Source organism: Metopolophium dirhodum, chromosome 2 (assembly GCF_019925205.1).
Source record: "Metopolophium dirhodum isolate CAU chromosome 2, ASM1992520v1, whole genome shotgun sequence".
NCBI lineage: Eukaryota > Metazoa > Arthropoda > Insecta > Hemiptera > Aphididae > Metopolophium > Metopolophium dirhodum.
In genome coordinates, this window is record NC_083561.1 from 3,895,823 (window position 1) to 3,915,555 (window position 19,733).

General features: G+C 27.9%; 1 protein-coding gene across 1 annotated transcript in view; it reads right to left on the reverse strand.

The window, feature by feature from the left end:
• Positions 1 to 520: 520 nt before the first annotated feature.
• Positions 521 to 19,733, reverse strand: part of LOC132938338 (regulating synaptic membrane exocytosis protein 1) — a 219,767-nt gene continuing 200,554 nt past the window's right edge. The window contains exons 13-25 of the mRNA XM_061005117.1: positions 18,847 to 18,971; positions 18,651 to 18,763; positions 17,616 to 17,695; positions 16,838 to 16,890; positions 10,746 to 10,951; positions 8,377 to 8,540; positions 8,134 to 8,292; positions 7,878 to 8,057; positions 7,658 to 7,819; positions 7,464 to 7,548; positions 7,328 to 7,386; positions 7,149 to 7,250; positions 521 to 3,676 (exon numbers count right to left, since the gene is read on the reverse strand). Of these exons, the coding sequence (XP_060861100.1) occupies positions 3,375 to 3,676; positions 7,149 to 7,250; positions 7,328 to 7,386; positions 7,464 to 7,548; positions 7,658 to 7,819; positions 7,878 to 8,057; positions 8,134 to 8,292; positions 8,377 to 8,540; positions 10,746 to 10,951; positions 16,838 to 16,890; positions 17,616 to 17,695; positions 18,651 to 18,763; positions 18,847 to 18,971 (1,790 nt within the window). The 3' untranslated portion in view covers positions 521 to 3,374. The remainder of the gene's footprint in view (positions 3,677 to 7,148; positions 7,251 to 7,327; positions 7,387 to 7,463; positions 7,549 to 7,657; positions 7,820 to 7,877; positions 8,058 to 8,133; positions 8,293 to 8,376; positions 8,541 to 10,745; positions 10,952 to 16,837; positions 16,891 to 17,615; positions 17,696 to 18,650; positions 18,764 to 18,846; positions 18,972 to 19,733) is intronic.

The following is a 19,733-nucleotide window of genomic DNA, read 5'->3' on the forward strand; positions in this document are numbered from 1 at the left end:
TGAAAACAAATAAACAACATCCAATCATAACCAATGTCAACTATTAATATATAAACAAAAACACGCTATTCAATATTATTTCTCTGCAAGGAAAATCTATGAATTATAAATACTAATATATGTTTTTGTTAATAAGTTACCGTGACAACGAAAACGTCTGTTTGGCGAAATATTGGTTAGAATAATAAAATACCTGTACCCAGACCAAATACATAATATTTATGTTAAAATATTCGATCTTCGTTAAAAAAAACAAGGTACAAGTATGAACCAACATTTTGAGTTTGAATTCCACGATTTACATGCAACTATGTTGTTCAATGATGGCTTTGTATTGGTGAATGCATTTTTAGAATATCTTCAGTAATTACTGAGATTACCACCTACATATTATGAATACATTTTTTTTTATGTATTATATAAGTAAAATATTGATAACCATTTTCTATTATTTTATTTATCTATGAAACAGGAAATACGTTATATAAGTGTATATATCGTGATAATAACATGAACAACATTATTGTTTTAAACATGTTTATTATAATTGATAAATATTTGTTTTTCTAACAGCTAACATTTACGCTATTATACATATTTTTAAATAAATATATTATATAGTATCTTGGGTCCGATATCTTTTTTTAATTCCTACATGTGATTCAATAGTTTCGAATAAAGATTGTCATGAATTTAATTATACAGTAATATAAACAAATCTATTTAACAAAATATCAAAACATAATAAACATTAAAAAGTCAAATAATAATGATAAAAAAAATGTCACTATTGAATAACATACATATTATTCAAAACAGTGACTTAAATATAATCGAATGGTAACTTTCGAAACGCAACTAAAAATACAAATTATTTGTTTGGTAAAATGGAACTAAGACCGGTGTTAACAAGTGGGAATCACGAATTTTTTTTCCTTAAAACATTTATACAATAAAAACAAAACCGTACTCGAGCTATGTATATAATAATATTATGATTACCTATATTATATTTGAGTAGTAATATTATTGTTATCTGATCATTATTATAATATAATGGCGGCCAAACAGCAGATCGACTGAAACAATATTAATGAACAATAATGCTTACTTAATATCTTATATGTTATAATATCCTGTAGGGTAATTTCCGGCCGAAATTAATAACGTGTTTTTCCACCGTGTCAAAGCGCCATATTAATATTATTATAATGTTCATATTATAATATCGAAAACCGTATTTACTCTAAATGCATGTAATAATATAGAACACCTAAGTACGTATAGGTACTAAAAATCTACGCCAGAGATTTATACAATATTAATGTTGCGATTTTCAAAATTACATTACAATAATAATTTGTATAATGCCTATTATATGGATATATTTTATAATTCTAAATATTGTATCAATAATAATTACGTATGTATATGAGATTGTCTCAATAAAATCGTTTTACTAGACAGTCAATAAATGTACGACTTATTTTACATCGTCTCACTATAATAGTATACCTAACTTAATTTAATTTATAGTTTTTGGTAAAATATTCTCATAATTCCATGTGGAATGAAAACAAACATTTTTAACACGGCAAATGTTGACTTAATTTAACAACTCAAATAGAAATAAGATTATTTTCAAGACAACGTTACGTTCAGTTATACAACCGGTAAAAAGTTTATTAACATAACTTAAAAAATAATCATCGAAAGTACGTAAATAATTCTTTATATAACAGCATAACAATTCCAATAGATAAAAAAAATCAATCGAAGTAATGATAATATCAACTAAAAAATTAAGTACACAAGTAAAAATACGTATAAATATATAAACTTTAAGATTTCTGAAATATACACTTGCTATGTATAAATGTGTTATTAAATTAATTACATCATTATTAACCGTTAACATACATGTCTTTTCACTAGTACGTTCATATCACAACTAGTACGAACCATAAATATAACATTATTCTAGTAACTTTGTTCAATGATTATAATAATTATTATTATAACCGTACATAGCACTGTTTAAATGTGTCTTAACCTAACCATTTTGTTCCTAATAAATGGTCCCATATTTATATATTATGGTTCAAATAGCTCATAAATTATTGGTTTATTATTTTTATATTGTATCCAAAGAAAATGTCTATCATTCGTTTCTTTATGTAATTTTATATATTATTATGTAATAAATTATAGTTTTTCGAACAATAAAGAAAATTTAAAATACTATAGACGATTAAAAATAAATAAATTATAAAGTAAACTGTATTCCAATCAGATTATATACTTCATAATATTATCAAGTAAGAGTATTCAATTATTAGTACAAATATTTGTGTGTTTTTACATAGTATATTGGTTCTATTCTAATAATATGTATGTTATAATATACATATATATTAGAAACAACTACATTTTAAATGCTCAATATTTTAATGGGTATGATACTGTACATCTTAAAATAATAATCTATTGAAAAATTATCTATAATAAAAAGATATTTTTTTTATTTAAATATTTATACATCTAATTGGTATTATATTTTTTCTAAGATTATAAATACAGGTATAATAATCAGCAATAACATGTAGGTTATCGTGATTATATTATTTTAAATTATATCACTTAACGTCTAAACTTATTTTTTTATAGGGCGTAGTGTGTAATTTATAATGAAATGTTAGGTAATTTTAATTATCCATTTTGATTATTAATACTATAATTGCCTACTACACGTAATAGTTGATTAAATGTCAATGTCATTACTATTTTTTAAAACCAATATTTTTTTTAAATCAAAATTCCACATATAATATTATATAATATCATATTATTATCTGTATAAGTAGTTTGAACAATGTTTTAACGTCGATTGCCCTTCGGTTAGTAATAGATATGTTGAAAGTTGAGTAAAATTGAAAAAAATACTAAAATACTTTTTTATAAAATATGTTAAAAACTATACAATGATTCAAAAAAATTTTAAATTATTATAAAGAAATCGATTTTTGTCCGGTCATAGAGACGAAGTTTAATAAATAAAGTTGGTTTTTATCATACGGTTTGCAAGTTTCTTTAATATAATATCCACTAACGATATATTTCGTACATTTTATAGTCAGGGGTTCAATGATATAACAGAATGAGTTTTGGGAGCTAAATAAGTAGGTAGGTATATTGCAGGATAACGTATAATGGTAAGAAAATATATTATAGCATAATGGTAAAAAAAAAAAAGAAAAACTCGAAAGAACACAGTTAAATGTTAATACATTTCCCAAGATGTCAGTACTTGGAGGTGGGTGTAGTGGTTTCCGCGGAGTTGATATTAATTACAAACGACATTTCATGGCATGACGTCACGGAGAGTCGTTGGAGTCTGAGCCTAAACTCTGTATGGGGAAAAGTGGATACCATCCTTCGGTGACCTGTGTCAGCTTCAGAGCGTCGAGCGTGACTTCGGCCCCGCCCAATCCTTGGTTGTGCTCAAAGCCCTTTTGCCGCTCCCAAAGCATTACCAGCAGTGATCTACCCAACACATCGCACGCGGAATATCTAAGTGTTTGGTTGTATTCCGGATTGCAGTTGTGTCGGACCACGCGGGTCTTACGTTTCTGCAACCAGCGGTCGTTTTCTCGGAGATACGTCTTCACGTAAGTATCTAAACACAAACAACAAAAATAGATGGTTATTCAAGACGTAAATGTTACCGATTTGAATCGAATCTAATATTATATTATATTGTGTTAACGATAAAACTTTAAGCAGGTATATGAAATGGTATTATTTCGTGAAATATCTAGGTAGATATTATACTTTATAGTTTATGAACTAGGTAACCCAAATAGTACGATAAACCAATATTTTATGAATTTCCGACGATTGTACAGTTATATTTTATACAATGGAAGTAGTAGGTAAGGTAAAATAAAATGTATGCGGCGTATGAACTAGTTGGTGTCGTTTTCGTTATCGATAACTCGATAACAGGTAGGTACGACGATTAAATTAATTATTAAATAATAATAATGATATAGACAGCCAGGAAGAACCCAACAATTATTGTGCATCGATATATTATTATAATAATATATCATAATTCATAACTATAACGTATGAACAGCTGGCCTCTATTCACGTCCACAATACCATATTATACATCTTTAAAATAGTGCATCGTAAGCAAAGTCAGTCTTGTAACAATAAATAGTAGGTATTACAAACTAAAAAAAAAGTTCCTGTCATTTATTATTTTAAAAAATACGTTTGTTTTATCTAAAACATAGTCAAAATCAAACATAGTTCTATTGTTTTTTTAAACGCTTTAATATTAGAGAGAATTGATCTATTATTCAACTTAAAGGTACGATATTGTCTATGATTTCTCATGGGATTTATATGATATTTAAATTTTCAGATAGTCTTATTGATTTTTAAATTATAGTGTTTCATGATTTCACATGCTCATTTTCTTTGAAATAAAAACATCGTAAAAATACCATAATAAAACCCAGATAAAATTTTTGTCTATAAATTAGAGGTTAATTCACTCTATTATTTATGTTTACTACATAGATACGGTTGGCTCTGCTGAACACAAATTTGTTATGTTGTATATTTTGTAAGACGGAGTTCTCTTAAAGAAAAAAAAGATAGGATAAACTATTTTATTTTTGTATGGATGTCACTATTTTAGCATGGAATTATGTGCATAAAAGTAAACGGTATACGCAATAAATAAAACATTTCAAAATAAAATAAGAAATAAATACGAGAATATAGCTTTTAAATTTCAAGAATGTACTCGGAGGAGTTTTGCATTTTATGATAATGTATAAATTACATTTTATACTCTGAAAATATTTTTTTCATATACTCAGCGTTCTCTGATTTTTTAAATAAAAATAGCTTTTTGAAAGTATTTAGTAGATTGGTACTAGAAAGTAGAAAATAATAAGAGATGATAAATGTAAAATAGCAAAATGTTTATTATCTTTAGATATTTTGGAATTAAAATCAATTAAAGCTTTTGTAAAACTTTTCAGACTTCATTATTTTTTCTCGATATCAAAGTATTAAAAGATATCATTTCTAATTGTATTACTTACGGAAAAATTGTTTTAGATTATAATAGCAGTAAGTAGTAACCAATACGTCACTGTTTCTAAAAGATACAATTTAAACTGTATATTATTTTCTATGGTCACTTATTTTATGGTATTAAGTCTACAATATTAGTGAATGTTTATTTGAATAGTTCATTTTTCGGGTTTTCCAGCACAAGTAAAAACCGCACAAAAGTGTTGAAGAAATGAAGAAACTTCGGACAGCGTGGTCTTAACCACCGTGATTCATTTTTGAACGCGACAATCATTTATCATTGCTTTCAAAATATATAATATCACAAAAATAAATATGACACATTCGCCCAGACAATATCCTGTATCAGCACTATAATGTTTTAAACCCAAATACGACCGATTTTCTAGCAAGGGTATTTCTGCACATTGTCTTCCGAACGAACGCTTTTGTGCTTAAACCGATTTTATCTACACAATTGAAACGAGTCCGTCAAATATAGGCACTGGCATACTTATTATACTTAGCTCATAGCTAAACGAGTCTGCTCAGTACACACTTGCGATTTACGTACATATTACGATGGCGGTGTTCTTAAAATACGTTGAATAATTAAGTGAAAATTTAAATTTTAAAACTTCTAAGTGTGATTTTAGTGTACTGCTGTGTATATATAAATGCACCCGCGTATGCTTTTAGCGTACCTATTTTGTTGTTGTTCTTTATGTAGTCACGCCCACAAGGGAAATGCTTTTACAATTTATTATTATTAGTTATTACCACGTGTGTTTTGTATAGTTGAATACCTACCTCTAATAAACACAATGTACTATATAGACTTTAATGGAGTTAAATGCAAACCTAGTCTTATACAGACATGATATTGTTTTGGATTTATGTTTTTGTTTTCATGTGTATTTTACACATTAAATTGTTATCTTTGTACAGATTGTATAGTTTCTAGATTAAAAATAAAAAAAAAAAAAAATTGTTATCTTAAACCGATCCATGGGATCCACGTAGACGCATCCAAATTCAATATCATTAGTTGCATTATAATGATCATCATGATTTATAATTTTTTTTTTTTTTGAAAGTGATATTCCTGGTTTTTGGGTTGCCATACATTTTTTTATAGCAACTTAAGGGTTCCACGAACAAAAAAGTCTGAGAACCGCTGAGCTAGACAATATAATACGTAATATAAGGGATTGCGTCGAATGGTACGCGAACGTGGTGGGTTTCTTTTCGCACAAAAATGACCTTTCACTTTTCACCCACGTTCTTTTCGACTTAAAATTGTTTTCCCTTTATGCACATTTTAACCTTTTTTTCCACAATTCCGTTATCAAGACTTTGGGAAACACTCTCTTTAAATTATTAGTTTTATGGAGTCGTTTACCATTAACTTTAGAATTGTTCGAACACTACGCGGAATGTTACGCACCGTATTCTATTATTCTATGTTTGTAATACTCACGGGTATATCATAGATAGTATCGACTGTGTCCAATATAATGTCTTATATTTGGCCCACTACCAAAAGACAAAAGGCTTATTTATTATTTATAAATTATTTGGCTCTTTTCACAGTACCTAAATATTAAAGACTAAAAAGTTTTAGGAATAAATTAGCAAAAATCTAGCAATATACCAAAGAAGAAATTAATAGCTATTCTATAAATGTAGTTTAATTATTCTAAATTACATGATAATGTACTAATTCAGATATTTAACCAAGTAATTAAAAAATTTATAACATTTTTCTTAATTAGCAAAAACATAAAAACTTTTTGGAGAGCAACCTCCTTATGGTACCTACTCTCTGAGTAAACCCAAATGGTTTTATAAAACTAATTTATACAAAATAAAAAATGTAAAGTAAGTGTTCCACAAAGTATTGATTATGAAAGCGTAAATTAAAAAGAGTGATAATATTCTTGAGTGAAAAGGGAAAACCATTTTAAAATGTTTGGCTGAAAAGAGCAAGTCAATTATTCAGTGGACCCTTTTACCTATGTGAATAAACCTAGTAACATTATTATCATATTTACCTGGTGGCGAATCTTCGGCTCTAATTCCTCGAGCGCACACAACGTCAACTTCAAGTTGACCTTTGGTCATTAGTAATCCTAGTTTAAGTTCAATATGACAACCTATATTAACACCGTTAATCATTATTCATATTTATTTCATTAGTATAATACACCATCAGTCATATGCAAAACGTTACCTGAACTTATGCCATATCCACGTGGCATAATTTGGCCTGGACCCAATCGAATGGGGTCACTGAAATTCAAATACAAAAGTATTTTATAATTGTATGCCATTTAATACACGTCTACATTTTAGTATATTGTACTCACCCAACTGGTTCGTCTTCGTATTTGGACGTTGGTTCGGGTTTTTCCATAACAGACTCTTTGTATGGTCGCATACACAGGCTACCCCCTTTAACAAAAACACAATGTGATATTTTCTCATACTAAACTAACATATTGTATGATATCTAAATGTATTATTTTAATATAATAGGCATAGCTATAAATAAAGCAATTACTTCGCATTCCCCTCTTATCACCACAAATGCTCATAGTTCGACCGAGTAACTCTCCTTTTACGGCTTTCAAATTTTTGAGGATCTCGTCTGGATCTTGCCGGGGGGTGCACGAACTCCTGCGTCGACTTCTGTTCGTATAGGGAGTGGTCGTTAGCTCAGGATCTGCGTGATATCAAAAGCGTGTAAGCTGAGAGCCAAAACAACGAAAACGATAACTTACCCTTTTCGGTGTTTTGTATTGATTGGAACGAACTGCGACGAGATCCGGGCAACGACCGAGAGAAATCTTTGTTCAACTGATACGGTTCAACGTCCAACTGTTCCGACTGGCTGGACCCTCGGCGAGAGTTCGCCATGTAAGCGTGATCTGGATGCAAGAATCCATCGAGCTCACGTTCTTCTGCAATGCATGTGGTTGTAGTATAATGTTAGGATAGGTCGATAAAATGATCATCGACATAATGTAATATGCATACCAGATACTGAACGGATTTGACCCCGTAATCCTCCTTTTCCAGTTTCGGAAATTGAACTTCTAGGTGATTTAGAGGCTTTGCTATGATTCGGTGACTCCAATTCATACCATATCATTGCGTTGTCTAAAAGTGCGTTTTGTAAATTTACTACAAACTCACCTGTAATGATAACAAAGAAGTCAGGTAAACAGAAAATAAGTTTTTTAAATTTGTCTTAAATTATTTTTCATTCATATAAGTTACCCAATATTACGTCCTCTTTGTCTGGTCTGTAATCGTAAAGTATGACTTCCATTTGCTTTTCGATTAGTGTCTCAGAACGAACATTTGGCATTTCAAGTGTGGTATTCCATATAGGATTCAGTGATGGTTCTGCGACTTCGGTCCTTACAATATTTGTCTCCACGCTAGAACGCAAATGAAATAAAAATTCTTAAAATAGTTCTAGAATAATATAATAATATGATTTATGTGCTATAAATATAATATACAACTTTCGAAAGTTATTAAAAACGATATGCATACTATCTCAAGTAAATTATACGGAACGTCGTATTTATATATTTTTTATGAACAACAATATAGGTATTATACTATGAACGTTTATTTTACTATATAATATTATTGCATTGTTGGTTACAAGTATCATGATTAATGAACAACGAACATAGGTAATGCATAGAAAATACGATGCCAATTATAAACTTCAAGTATTATAATGTTTCCTAAATAGAATAGTTTTGTTTTTAGTCTTTAATAGAGACCTATACCTAATCACGGTAAATTACTTGTGATCGATCTACTTATAGTGGTTAAACCTTATGACCATACTTATGTTATATCTACGAATATACTGTTTCATATGCAACGAAAATAATATAATAGGGTATTATTTATAATGTATTTGATTGTGGTGGACAATTTTAACTTGTTAATTAAACTTCAAATTATATACTTTGATGGTTTGAATATAAGATAAAACAATAGATTTCGAAATGCAAACCAAAATAAAAAGTTTAATTTACATAATAGAAAATAAAATAAATGGGTTTGGAGTTTCTTTGGGTAAAAACTAAAAATACACATCTATATTTATGTGATTAAGATAAGATGATAAACAAAAAGATAAGTAGGAATATTAAATTGAAAAATTAACTAAGTAATGAATGTACACTTCCGATTATTTAATATTTCAATGTGCGTTGCAGGGTTATTGTATTGAAAAAACTAATTATGACTATAATAATTTAAATATCTGCAAAATTATTTTATATTTCAGTCAAAATTATAGTGGATCCCTGAAAAATTAATTAAGTATACTAAAATGTGAAAAAGGAAATGAATAGAAATAATATACAAGCACATAAAATAATTTTTTTTCCTGAAAATTCAAACGTAGTTTTTAATTATTTTTATAGTTCAATTAGTTTGAATAATTATGAAATTATTACTTAAAAATGTTTATTAAGTAAAGACATAATTATTTGTGATAATTTTAAATTAAAAAATATAGTGAGTATCTGGTATGCATTTAAAATTTACGAAAATATCTAGTAATATTGTAAATACTAAATAGTATTACAGTGATAATGTTGTACCTGTTGACTTGGTAGTAATTAATTATTAAATATTCAAAAATTCTTCCTTAGTTGAAATATTAATTTTAAGTTGTACTAATTATACAAACTATGAATTGTTACAACTATATTCGGACTACCAAAAAGAAGGCTTAATAGCGTCAAAACTTTTTCTTTTTAAATGTAATTAACTTATTCATTAGAAAGCCTCATTCAAAGCCATTAAATAAAAATTGTAGAAAGGTACTTTAAAATATGAAATGTAAAGAAAAAATCAAAAGCGTAAAAATTATAAAATTAAATGAAAATACTAATTCAGTATTCATACGATGTATGAACATACCTAAATATATTTATATATATAATACATGTATTATGTATACAATAATAATATACAATGTTCATTTATAAAAAATACCAAGTAAAAATATTATTTTTCATCAAAATCATTTGCGTGTTTTCAAACTTTTAACACACAATATTATAAAGCTGGGAGTATATTCATATTTTAATGGCTTCAAATATTTAAAAAGCACTTTTACATAAATTTCATTTTTAAATTAGTTTTTTATTGAATTTTGATGGATGGTTTTATTCAATTCCCTGTAGACATTCTAATTAAAGTAAATTTTTGATTTTCATATTATGGTGTTTTATTAGTAATTATAGTGTTTATATTTATATGATTTTCATTTTCATTTTCCTTCCACTTTAAATATTTAGAATAGCACCTTTCACTTTTTTATCGAACAGTTAAGACGAAAAGTAACAACGTAGGCTAGTGGAAAAATTTGGATTTTAATTTCTTATTTTTTTTTTCAGACAATAATAATTTATCTATTATACACGGTGCGTAAAACTACATTTATCGATTTTAATATTTGGGTGTCTTCTGACGAATCCGTCGATTATATTTTATTGTTTTAATTTATTATGTGGGTTTTCTTTCGTTCGATTTATAGTCACGATTCGGGGATTATCGGTTGGAACGTTTTAGAAATGATGATACTATAATATATTATTATTGTTATTTACGTGAACGGAAGAAGTTTTATCTGCAAATATGCTTCGGGTAGTGAACCATAATCAGCGTCGTTTCTCATCTGCAAGCCGTTGGCTGCCAAGACAGATATGGACAATTCATTTTTGCCGTCCCTGTACCAGACTTGCATCTGAATACCGCCAATGATGTTCCTTTCTCGAATGGAATCTTCGGGGATGGGCTGAGCCATGCCAGCCGTCTAAAAAATCGCACGATTTTAAAACACGAAAACGTGATAAATACAATTTTAAGAATTGTATGTACGATTATTATAAAGGTATGATTCGATTACGTGCACTGAAATAGAATGGCAATGGTTATAATATAAAAAAAAATATAATATAAAGGTAGCTGTTTGATTAAAAAGAAAAATCCGCAAGACAATATAATACTATGATGAAAAAGTTGAAGTTTGATTCAGACCGTATAATTTTTGTTTTTTAATCAAACGTTGGCAAAGTATTGTTTCATGCAAAAATTCAAAAATGAAATAAATTTTTGTTTAGCTATACTGTAAAACACAATATACTAAATTCACGCTACAATAAGTAGGTAAAATCGATAAAACATATTATAATAATATGTACCTATTGGTGTATATTTTCTACGATTCGTATATTAATGCATTAATCAATTATGGTTATTATAGATTAAAAAAATTGTATATACAGGACTATGTACCTATAAAATAAATGAAGAAGCACGCATGCTGAAAGCTAGAATCAAAACAAAATTTCCAAATAGCTTGACGATAGTCGAAAATTATATGATCATAATATTAATATACGTTAACGTAATATATTATGTTTAATTGGCCGTACGTTACAATACGTATGTACACAACTTGTAGTCCATAAACTAAGTGAGTTTAACTATGTATCAGATTTACGAGTATGTAAACAGCTGTTTGTGTAGGTATATATATATGTATAAAATATAATATTATGCCTACGTTGTATAGGTCTAAAAAAAAAAATAAGTAGGTATATTCAAAGGCTGTCGGGTTTAGGATAAGAATGCGTCGGACACTATTATGTGGGTGTTACATGGATTACGTGTAATGTATTAAATCAAAAACAAACAAAATATAAAACAATCTTCCAATGATTTCGAAAGATACGTAATATTAATAGTAATAATAATAATAATAATAATAGTTTAATAATAATATTGCAATTGCGAGGATACAATCAACAACACAACACGGGATCATGTTACAAACATTTTTGTTCTTAAACCAATATATTATTATAATATAAGTGTAATGACAAGGCCTAATTTTATAATTAGGTAAACGTATCATATATAGTATAGGTACTAAATGTTTACCCAACTATAAAGTGTACGTATAATATGTGTAAAACAATCACAATGGTGAATGTCTGTGTTTTAATAATAATATACGTTGTAGTAATAATAATAATAATAATAATAATAATAATAATAATAGGTAGTTGAATAACAAGCTGCAAGATGATGAATAAAAAAGTTTTATGTATTAGTTATATGTATATGAGAAAAAAAAACATTACATGTCAAGCACACGACGAAAAGCTGAAAAATAGTACAAAGAATGGTTGCATAACGGAGTTTAGCAAACCATGACTATAGTCAATTATTTAAAAAGCGAATTGCCGTATTTCTGTGGAAAAGTCTGATTATGAAATTGAATCATTTATTGTTTTTTTTTTTTCAACGTTTCAAGCGAATTTTTTTTTACAATATCGCATTACAAGGATATAGGTATTGATATTGTGTTGTTCGGTTTGATAACTAATAGTGCGTAACAACGTATTGTCATAATCATTACATAAATTTCAAAGTAACCAAGTTAAATTAAAATACAATATTTTATTACGTTTCCGACGAATCTCTGTGCGAAACGCCATGATAATGACAAGTGTACAAAATATATTATGGTACCTACTAATATATACCAAGCACGACTGGTCGTTTGAAATAACATTGCCGTATCGTTCTCATAAATGATTCTGAAAATGTGTGATGTAATAATATTACAATATCAGTTTATGAGTAATAAAATAATTCAATACCGCATCGCTGTCAACGTTAAAATGTGTGTAACTATCCATCGATTTTAAAAGACACAAAATTATTATAATAATATTATATTCTTGGTCCATCCGCCATAGCGATGCCGCTAAAAATGATTTATAAACAGTATTGAAATTCTTGCGAACGAACAAAATAATACGTATATTGTATACAGAAAACAACAAAACGCCGTTTAACATAATGTGGAAAACTACGGTTATACGAGAATTTTAGTCATAATTTGCTTCGATGCGTGACAAGCAAGGTGTGAATAATATATTCGTATCGAGTGAAGTATGTAAAAAAAATATACATATATAAGTATGTAATATGTATAATGTAATAATATATGTTGTTAATGACGATATAGGTATAATATAAGGAAAAAAACTTACATGTTCAAGGGTGAGCTTGGTGTGTCCAATAACGGTGGTAGCTACTCACATAGTCACATAGTATATACATAAAAAAAGTATATAAAACACACAAACACACACACACACACACACACACACACACACATACATATGTATATAGATAGTATATAATATGAGGCCTTAAGACCACTTGATAATTGATTTTTTTTGTTTTGAATGGATTTTATATAATATGTACCTATATTATGTATTATACAATAAAATTGTATGTAGGTATATTGTATATTGTATACAGCGTGATTCATATAATATTATAACAGTTAATACTTATTATCTCATAAATGATTGACTTATTTTAATAATTTTTCTCAATGAGAATTTTTAATTAAACGAAAACTATTATACTGTTTTGTTACATTTTATATTTTTATAGTATATTTTTTTCCTTTTTTGAATGACAAAAATTTATAATTTCGTATCCAAAGGATGATTTTTTTTTTGAGAATATTACTATCTATATTTTACATACAAAAGAGTTTAACAACAATTTTAAACACGTTGTGAAATAATGAGTATTTTCCGTTAAAAGTAAATCATCACCCTAGCTATTTATAAAATAAATAGTATATACATATTTATGTATATTTATTGGAGAGGCTAGCTGACCACTTGTTATCTTGAGAGTTGCTGACCGTGCAGTAGTCCGTTCACATGGAAGATTCATGTTTCTTACAGGAAATTTTTTTACTGCAGCACTTGAACCATTCAATATAATATCATAATGACATAGTAGAATAATTTCATTTGCCACATTCGATAGTTATTTCTCTTTCTATTTTTTTTTTTTTTTTTTGGAATGATAATAAAAATACCGCCATTCGTCATAGTTAATAATAATATGTATTTATTATATTTACCTATATTATTTAAATGTTTGACAAAACCAATAATTTTTAATCATCTAAACTAGGTAATTTTTAACTATTATTATATCGTTTACATAGTATTAAATATTTTAAGAACCACATTAGTCTGAATAATATGATTATGTAGGTGTAGGTACGTCTTAAAATATCGATGAATATGTATATAAATTTAATCGCGTATCTTATTTAGAGACAAAATATCATGAAATTAATCAATTCTCTTTAGACAAAGTAAGTAAGAGGAATCCGTCAGGGAGTCAACGATGCGGTATAAAAAGTATTTTCATGGTAAGCAAATCACAAACTGATTTATTCGCAATAAATCTTATTGAAATGTTTCATTAGAATATTTTGAATATTAAGTGAATCCGATAAAGTGCACTCCAAAGCGATTCTGATTACCACTACAAATAAAATAAAAAGTAAAATATTTAAATTTATGTTTGATTCTTTTGTTTAATGCATTTAATAATATGCTAACATATCTAAATTAAATATACCTAATTTAAGACTTATAATTTTATATAATATATAAATAGTGTATGATAAAATATATAATAATGTATAATGTATTGTATATTAAATGATTCATCTGAATTCGGCACTGTTTTTATTTGCCCGATAAATCAGAAAATTTAAGTTTTTTATGATGGCTGTAATAAGAATTTAATAACAGTTTAAGCGCTAATCCAAAAAATTGAGTTTTGAATATAGCGCCACGTAGATTAGTATTGACCCGTCGATGTGACTTGTAAAAAGCGCCGTATAGGATTTTGAAGCCCGTCATGCTGTACTTGTCTTTGTCGCCACGTAGGGTCTCCAAAACCTTCATTTTACATGTTTTATTATGGAATTCAAATAGAGTGTGGCCTGTGGGACAAGTTTGTAAAATGGTTTAGAGAAATACCCTGGCGTTTTAATTATATGGCCAAGGTTATGTTTATGTCGCTGAAACGTAAAATTTTTTTAGACAAACCCGCTAAATTTGATAAGAATCATTTTAACAAGTCGAATGTAAGGTCAATGACCCTACGTGGCGCTTAACCTGTTAATATACATTTCTGATTATATTAAATATCTTTTAAAAATTAAAAACATCACAAAAGTGTGTTCTATGAATTGATTGATGAATAACGGTAATGATATATCTTTAAAATATCTCATACATGGTACATTATGTACTACTATGTATAATAGTATAATACTATATAATATAGACTATCTCTCTCTCTCTCTTTATATAATAGGTACATAGTATATCTTTATGTATACAATTTAGTTGTATGTAATTTACCTACTCATTTAACTTTTTACGATAAATGATAATCTACTTGATATTTCATCATATACTCGAGATTATAATATAAATTAATTTTCTCCGTATTTCAGAATCTCTCTGGATTGAAATTTACCGTCGACGGATTCTCTCTTCTTAACCTAACCTTATATTACTAATGGACTTATATTTACATAGTATATTGCTAATGTATATATTATGTATATATATTTAAGCAGAATTATAATAAGTCAAAGTATAATATATCAAATACAATGAATATAATATAAATTACCCTTGTTTAACAGACATAATATATTATCTTTTTAATAGTAGGTACCTAAATCTAATAATAATTTATTACCACTTTTATTCAGATGATCGATAACAGCAGAAGATTTTTTTCATTAAACCATCTGCACAGTGAAAATATTTTTCGTTACGATATTAACTTGAAATACTGAATGCATTTCATTAGAGTAATAATGTAATAAGATTATTAATATATCATTAGTATAATACATTGACCACAGTTTTTATCATAATATATAGACATATTAACTAAACATGATCGGTTAATATGCCTATGATTTTTATAGCTAATGAAAACCCAAAAAATCAGTCTTACGTACAAGTAAAAGAGTAATTATTATAATAATAATAATATTATATAAAATATTATCCCTAGCAACAGAAACTTCGGGAGAATTCAGGGGTTTCGATAGTATTGTTCTCATGTACCACAGCCTTTGAGAAGTAGCCATATTTGATTTATTTTATCTCTGTATAATGTTATAGTATATAATATATATGTAATTTGTATATATACAAATATATATATATATATATATATCAGTTATTAGTTATCAGTACTGTCTTATACATCAAATAGATATAAACTGGCCTATTTACATAAATAATAATACCGGCAAAATAACGAAATAAAATCATAATAATATCAAATCAAAACGCACGCACTATCTACTTAAACCAACATACAGGAAAAAACATCGTCCTTCAGAAATATGAATATTGTATTGTATGATAATATGATACAGTGGCTATATTATGCAATATTATATTATTATAGTTATTCGAAAGGTAGCCGTTAGTTTAAATTTACTCGTTTGTATAATAACATTGGAATAATATCATACGTCATATCGTCCGTTGTATGCCCTAAGAATATATATCTATATATAATATAATCTATTTAATTAATAGTATATTTAATGTACAACATAATATATTGATTTTTAAATAAATAATATAAAAAAAAAAAAAACACCGTTTATATAGATATGTTACAATTTCGAATGTTGATAGAGATTATTGTTATTATTATTAGTATGGTTTTCATGTCCAAAAACAAGAGCCGTTCACTAGATAACATTTCTGAAGGATCGAAACTACTATACTGTACATACACCGTTAATGTTTAAATTCTATACCGGAGTCTTAGGTAGTTTTCTTCTCGTCGGGGACGCCGGAGAGTCTGAACCATCTGAAATTTCGATTTAATGATTTTTTCTTCTTCGTTAATTAATTAATTTTAAAATCATATAGTAAACATGCTAAGTAATAATTTTACACGAACGCTCTATGATTTGTTTTCGTTAAATGTATACATATTTTAATGTTCGGGTATATATTATTATATTATATTGCATATTTTTCGACGAGATTTTGTTTATAACTAATAATATATTCTGCCATTTATTATTACTATATATTTTTTTTTTTTTTGGTTTTGTTGACATTGCTTAAAAACAGAATATTGAATCGGAAACTTCAAAGTTAAATCTTATAAATAAAAAGAAGAAAAAAATGAATTGCAACGAACATTGTCGCCGGTATCGCGCGAGGGCGTAATTTTTCTGTGGGTGTAACAAGCAAACTACGTCCGTAAATTCTGCAATCAGGAATGTTTTTGCGCTTTTGCATCGTCGGTTCCACGGGTATAATAATACTGCGATTTCATTAAGGCGTCTCCACTGCTCTATAATGTCGGTGTTTTCATTATCGTCATTTTGCGACGGGAAATATTTCACGGTATGAAATAAATAATGTATGGTAAAACACAATAATAAAAATAATTTACCGTAGGTATCGATATGTACCTACTATAGGTACTTATATGTTATATACCATATACCGTCCGTAAACTCGATCGAAAGAAACTAACGTAGGTTTATAATAATTAATAGGTATATTATAACAAAATCTAACCTAGTTGCAAACCCATAGCTTCACCAGAGTTCTTTCTAGACGTCATTGGTCCGGGCTCGTCGAGTAGATCGCAAATCCTTCTGCAAACACAAGGTCCAGATGCTTATATTTTTTCGTAAACAATTTATTAATGCGAAGTAGTAGTAGGATTTTTGGTGCATGTTTTAGAAAATGGTGTTTTAAAATGTCACGAAGAATGAGAATATTATAAAATGTTTAAGTCGTGGCCATAATAACTTATTTCATATTCTGAGAGAAGTGCATTTTTTTTGGTGATCATGAAGGTTTTTTTTTTAACATACACTAAATAAAACCGCTTTCTGATTCCCAATATATTTTGTAAATGCCGACTACAGTTACCTATGAATATTATAAATTTAATTCTGTTTGGAAACATAAATAAACTATGATTACCTAACTATAATAAAATGTTATTCCTAAATCGTATTTGTTTTTACTCTACTATTGTAATAATAATCGATATATTATGTTTATATATAGGTGTATATAGGTAAGAAGGTACTTCTAGAATATAAAATATAAAAGTAATATCAATAATATCATTAGTTGCCACTTTCAGATCATATTTTTTATTGGGAAAACATTAATTATAATATAATATATTATACTATAACCTATCCTATTATTTGTTTTGTTATTGATTGCCAAAAAAATAATATTTTGTCTAGAAAACCGGTGGTTAAGACAATTTATAGAAGCGGTTATCTCTTAATCGGTAACTCATAATTTATACTATACTATATAGGAACGGTAATTGGTAACCACTAACAACATTTTTCTCGGTTTTCTTTAGAATTTGTATAGCGGTTTCAAGATCTTATTTTAAGGTGTCTCTATATATAATACCCCAACAAATTATTATTCAACAACATAATGCATATTTTCTAAATCTTACAATTCTAAAACTTGACGTTATGAGAAATGCATAGATACCAGTAGTAGGCGGGTGTATGTGGTTTTAGTAGATGCCGACGAAAGAGGGGAGGGAATGTAAAACAAAACAAAAAAACTCACAATTCGTATCCTTGTTCCACCAACAGTTCCACCACGTCACCTGAACGGTCGATGATACCACACACCTCCTCGAAACTGCGATTGGCCAACGGCATGCCAGCCCACTCGAGGACCTATGGACGATAAAAAACAAATAAAGCTCTCGTTTTAGCGATTGGCAGCAGTGGTGCGCGCGAACACGATGATAATTTTGTACCTTATCGCCTTGCTGTAGACCAGATTTTTCTGCCGGGCCACCCGGAACGGTCCACACGATTGACGCGAACATCTGTCCGTCCGGTCCGATCTTACCTCCCACGACTCTCATCCCAAATCCTCGAGCTAAAGTGATGAAAAGAAAAAAAGGATCGCGAGACATTGTCATTACGAGTTATCTTTGACAGCTTAAAAAAATAAAAATAAACTCTTTAAAGTGTGAATGGGGCACCGTTTTAACGACCAGCAATCTCGTCGCACTGTCTAATCTAACAAATTGAGGGAGGTATATTGAGTGAGACATTTTAGTATTTTTTGTCAATAGGATGCTTAACGTTGTCTTATGTTTTCGATGTGCACCCAATGATGTCGAAATCTGCGTAATTAGTGTATATTTTGTGTTATTATTAAACCGTGGCGATTGTCCAAACGAAAAATTTCTAAGGTTTTTTCATGTAATCTTGGTTTTGATATAATGTCAACAAAAACATGATGGCAGACTTAATATGTTTTTTAGAAATATTTCTCGTAAACTGCTGGTAATAATATTGTAGGTACAAGCTAATTTGGGAATTATAAAATATTTTCAACAATAATTGTAATAATATACATCTAATGAGATTACCTACTTAAGATTTTTGTATACACTATGTGTATTGTTAGCAAGTTAATAATTGAAAAACAATCTAATTAAAATTATATCACAATAAGTGCTATATATTAATTTTGTTGCATATTTTTAAAATTTCTTTATACAATATTAGTGAATTATTATTATTATTATTATTATTATTATTATTAAATATTTTGTTAAATCGTATTCTGTTAACGTTTTTTTTTTATTTTTTTTATTAAAATAAAGTTTTACTGACATATGTCATCTTAACT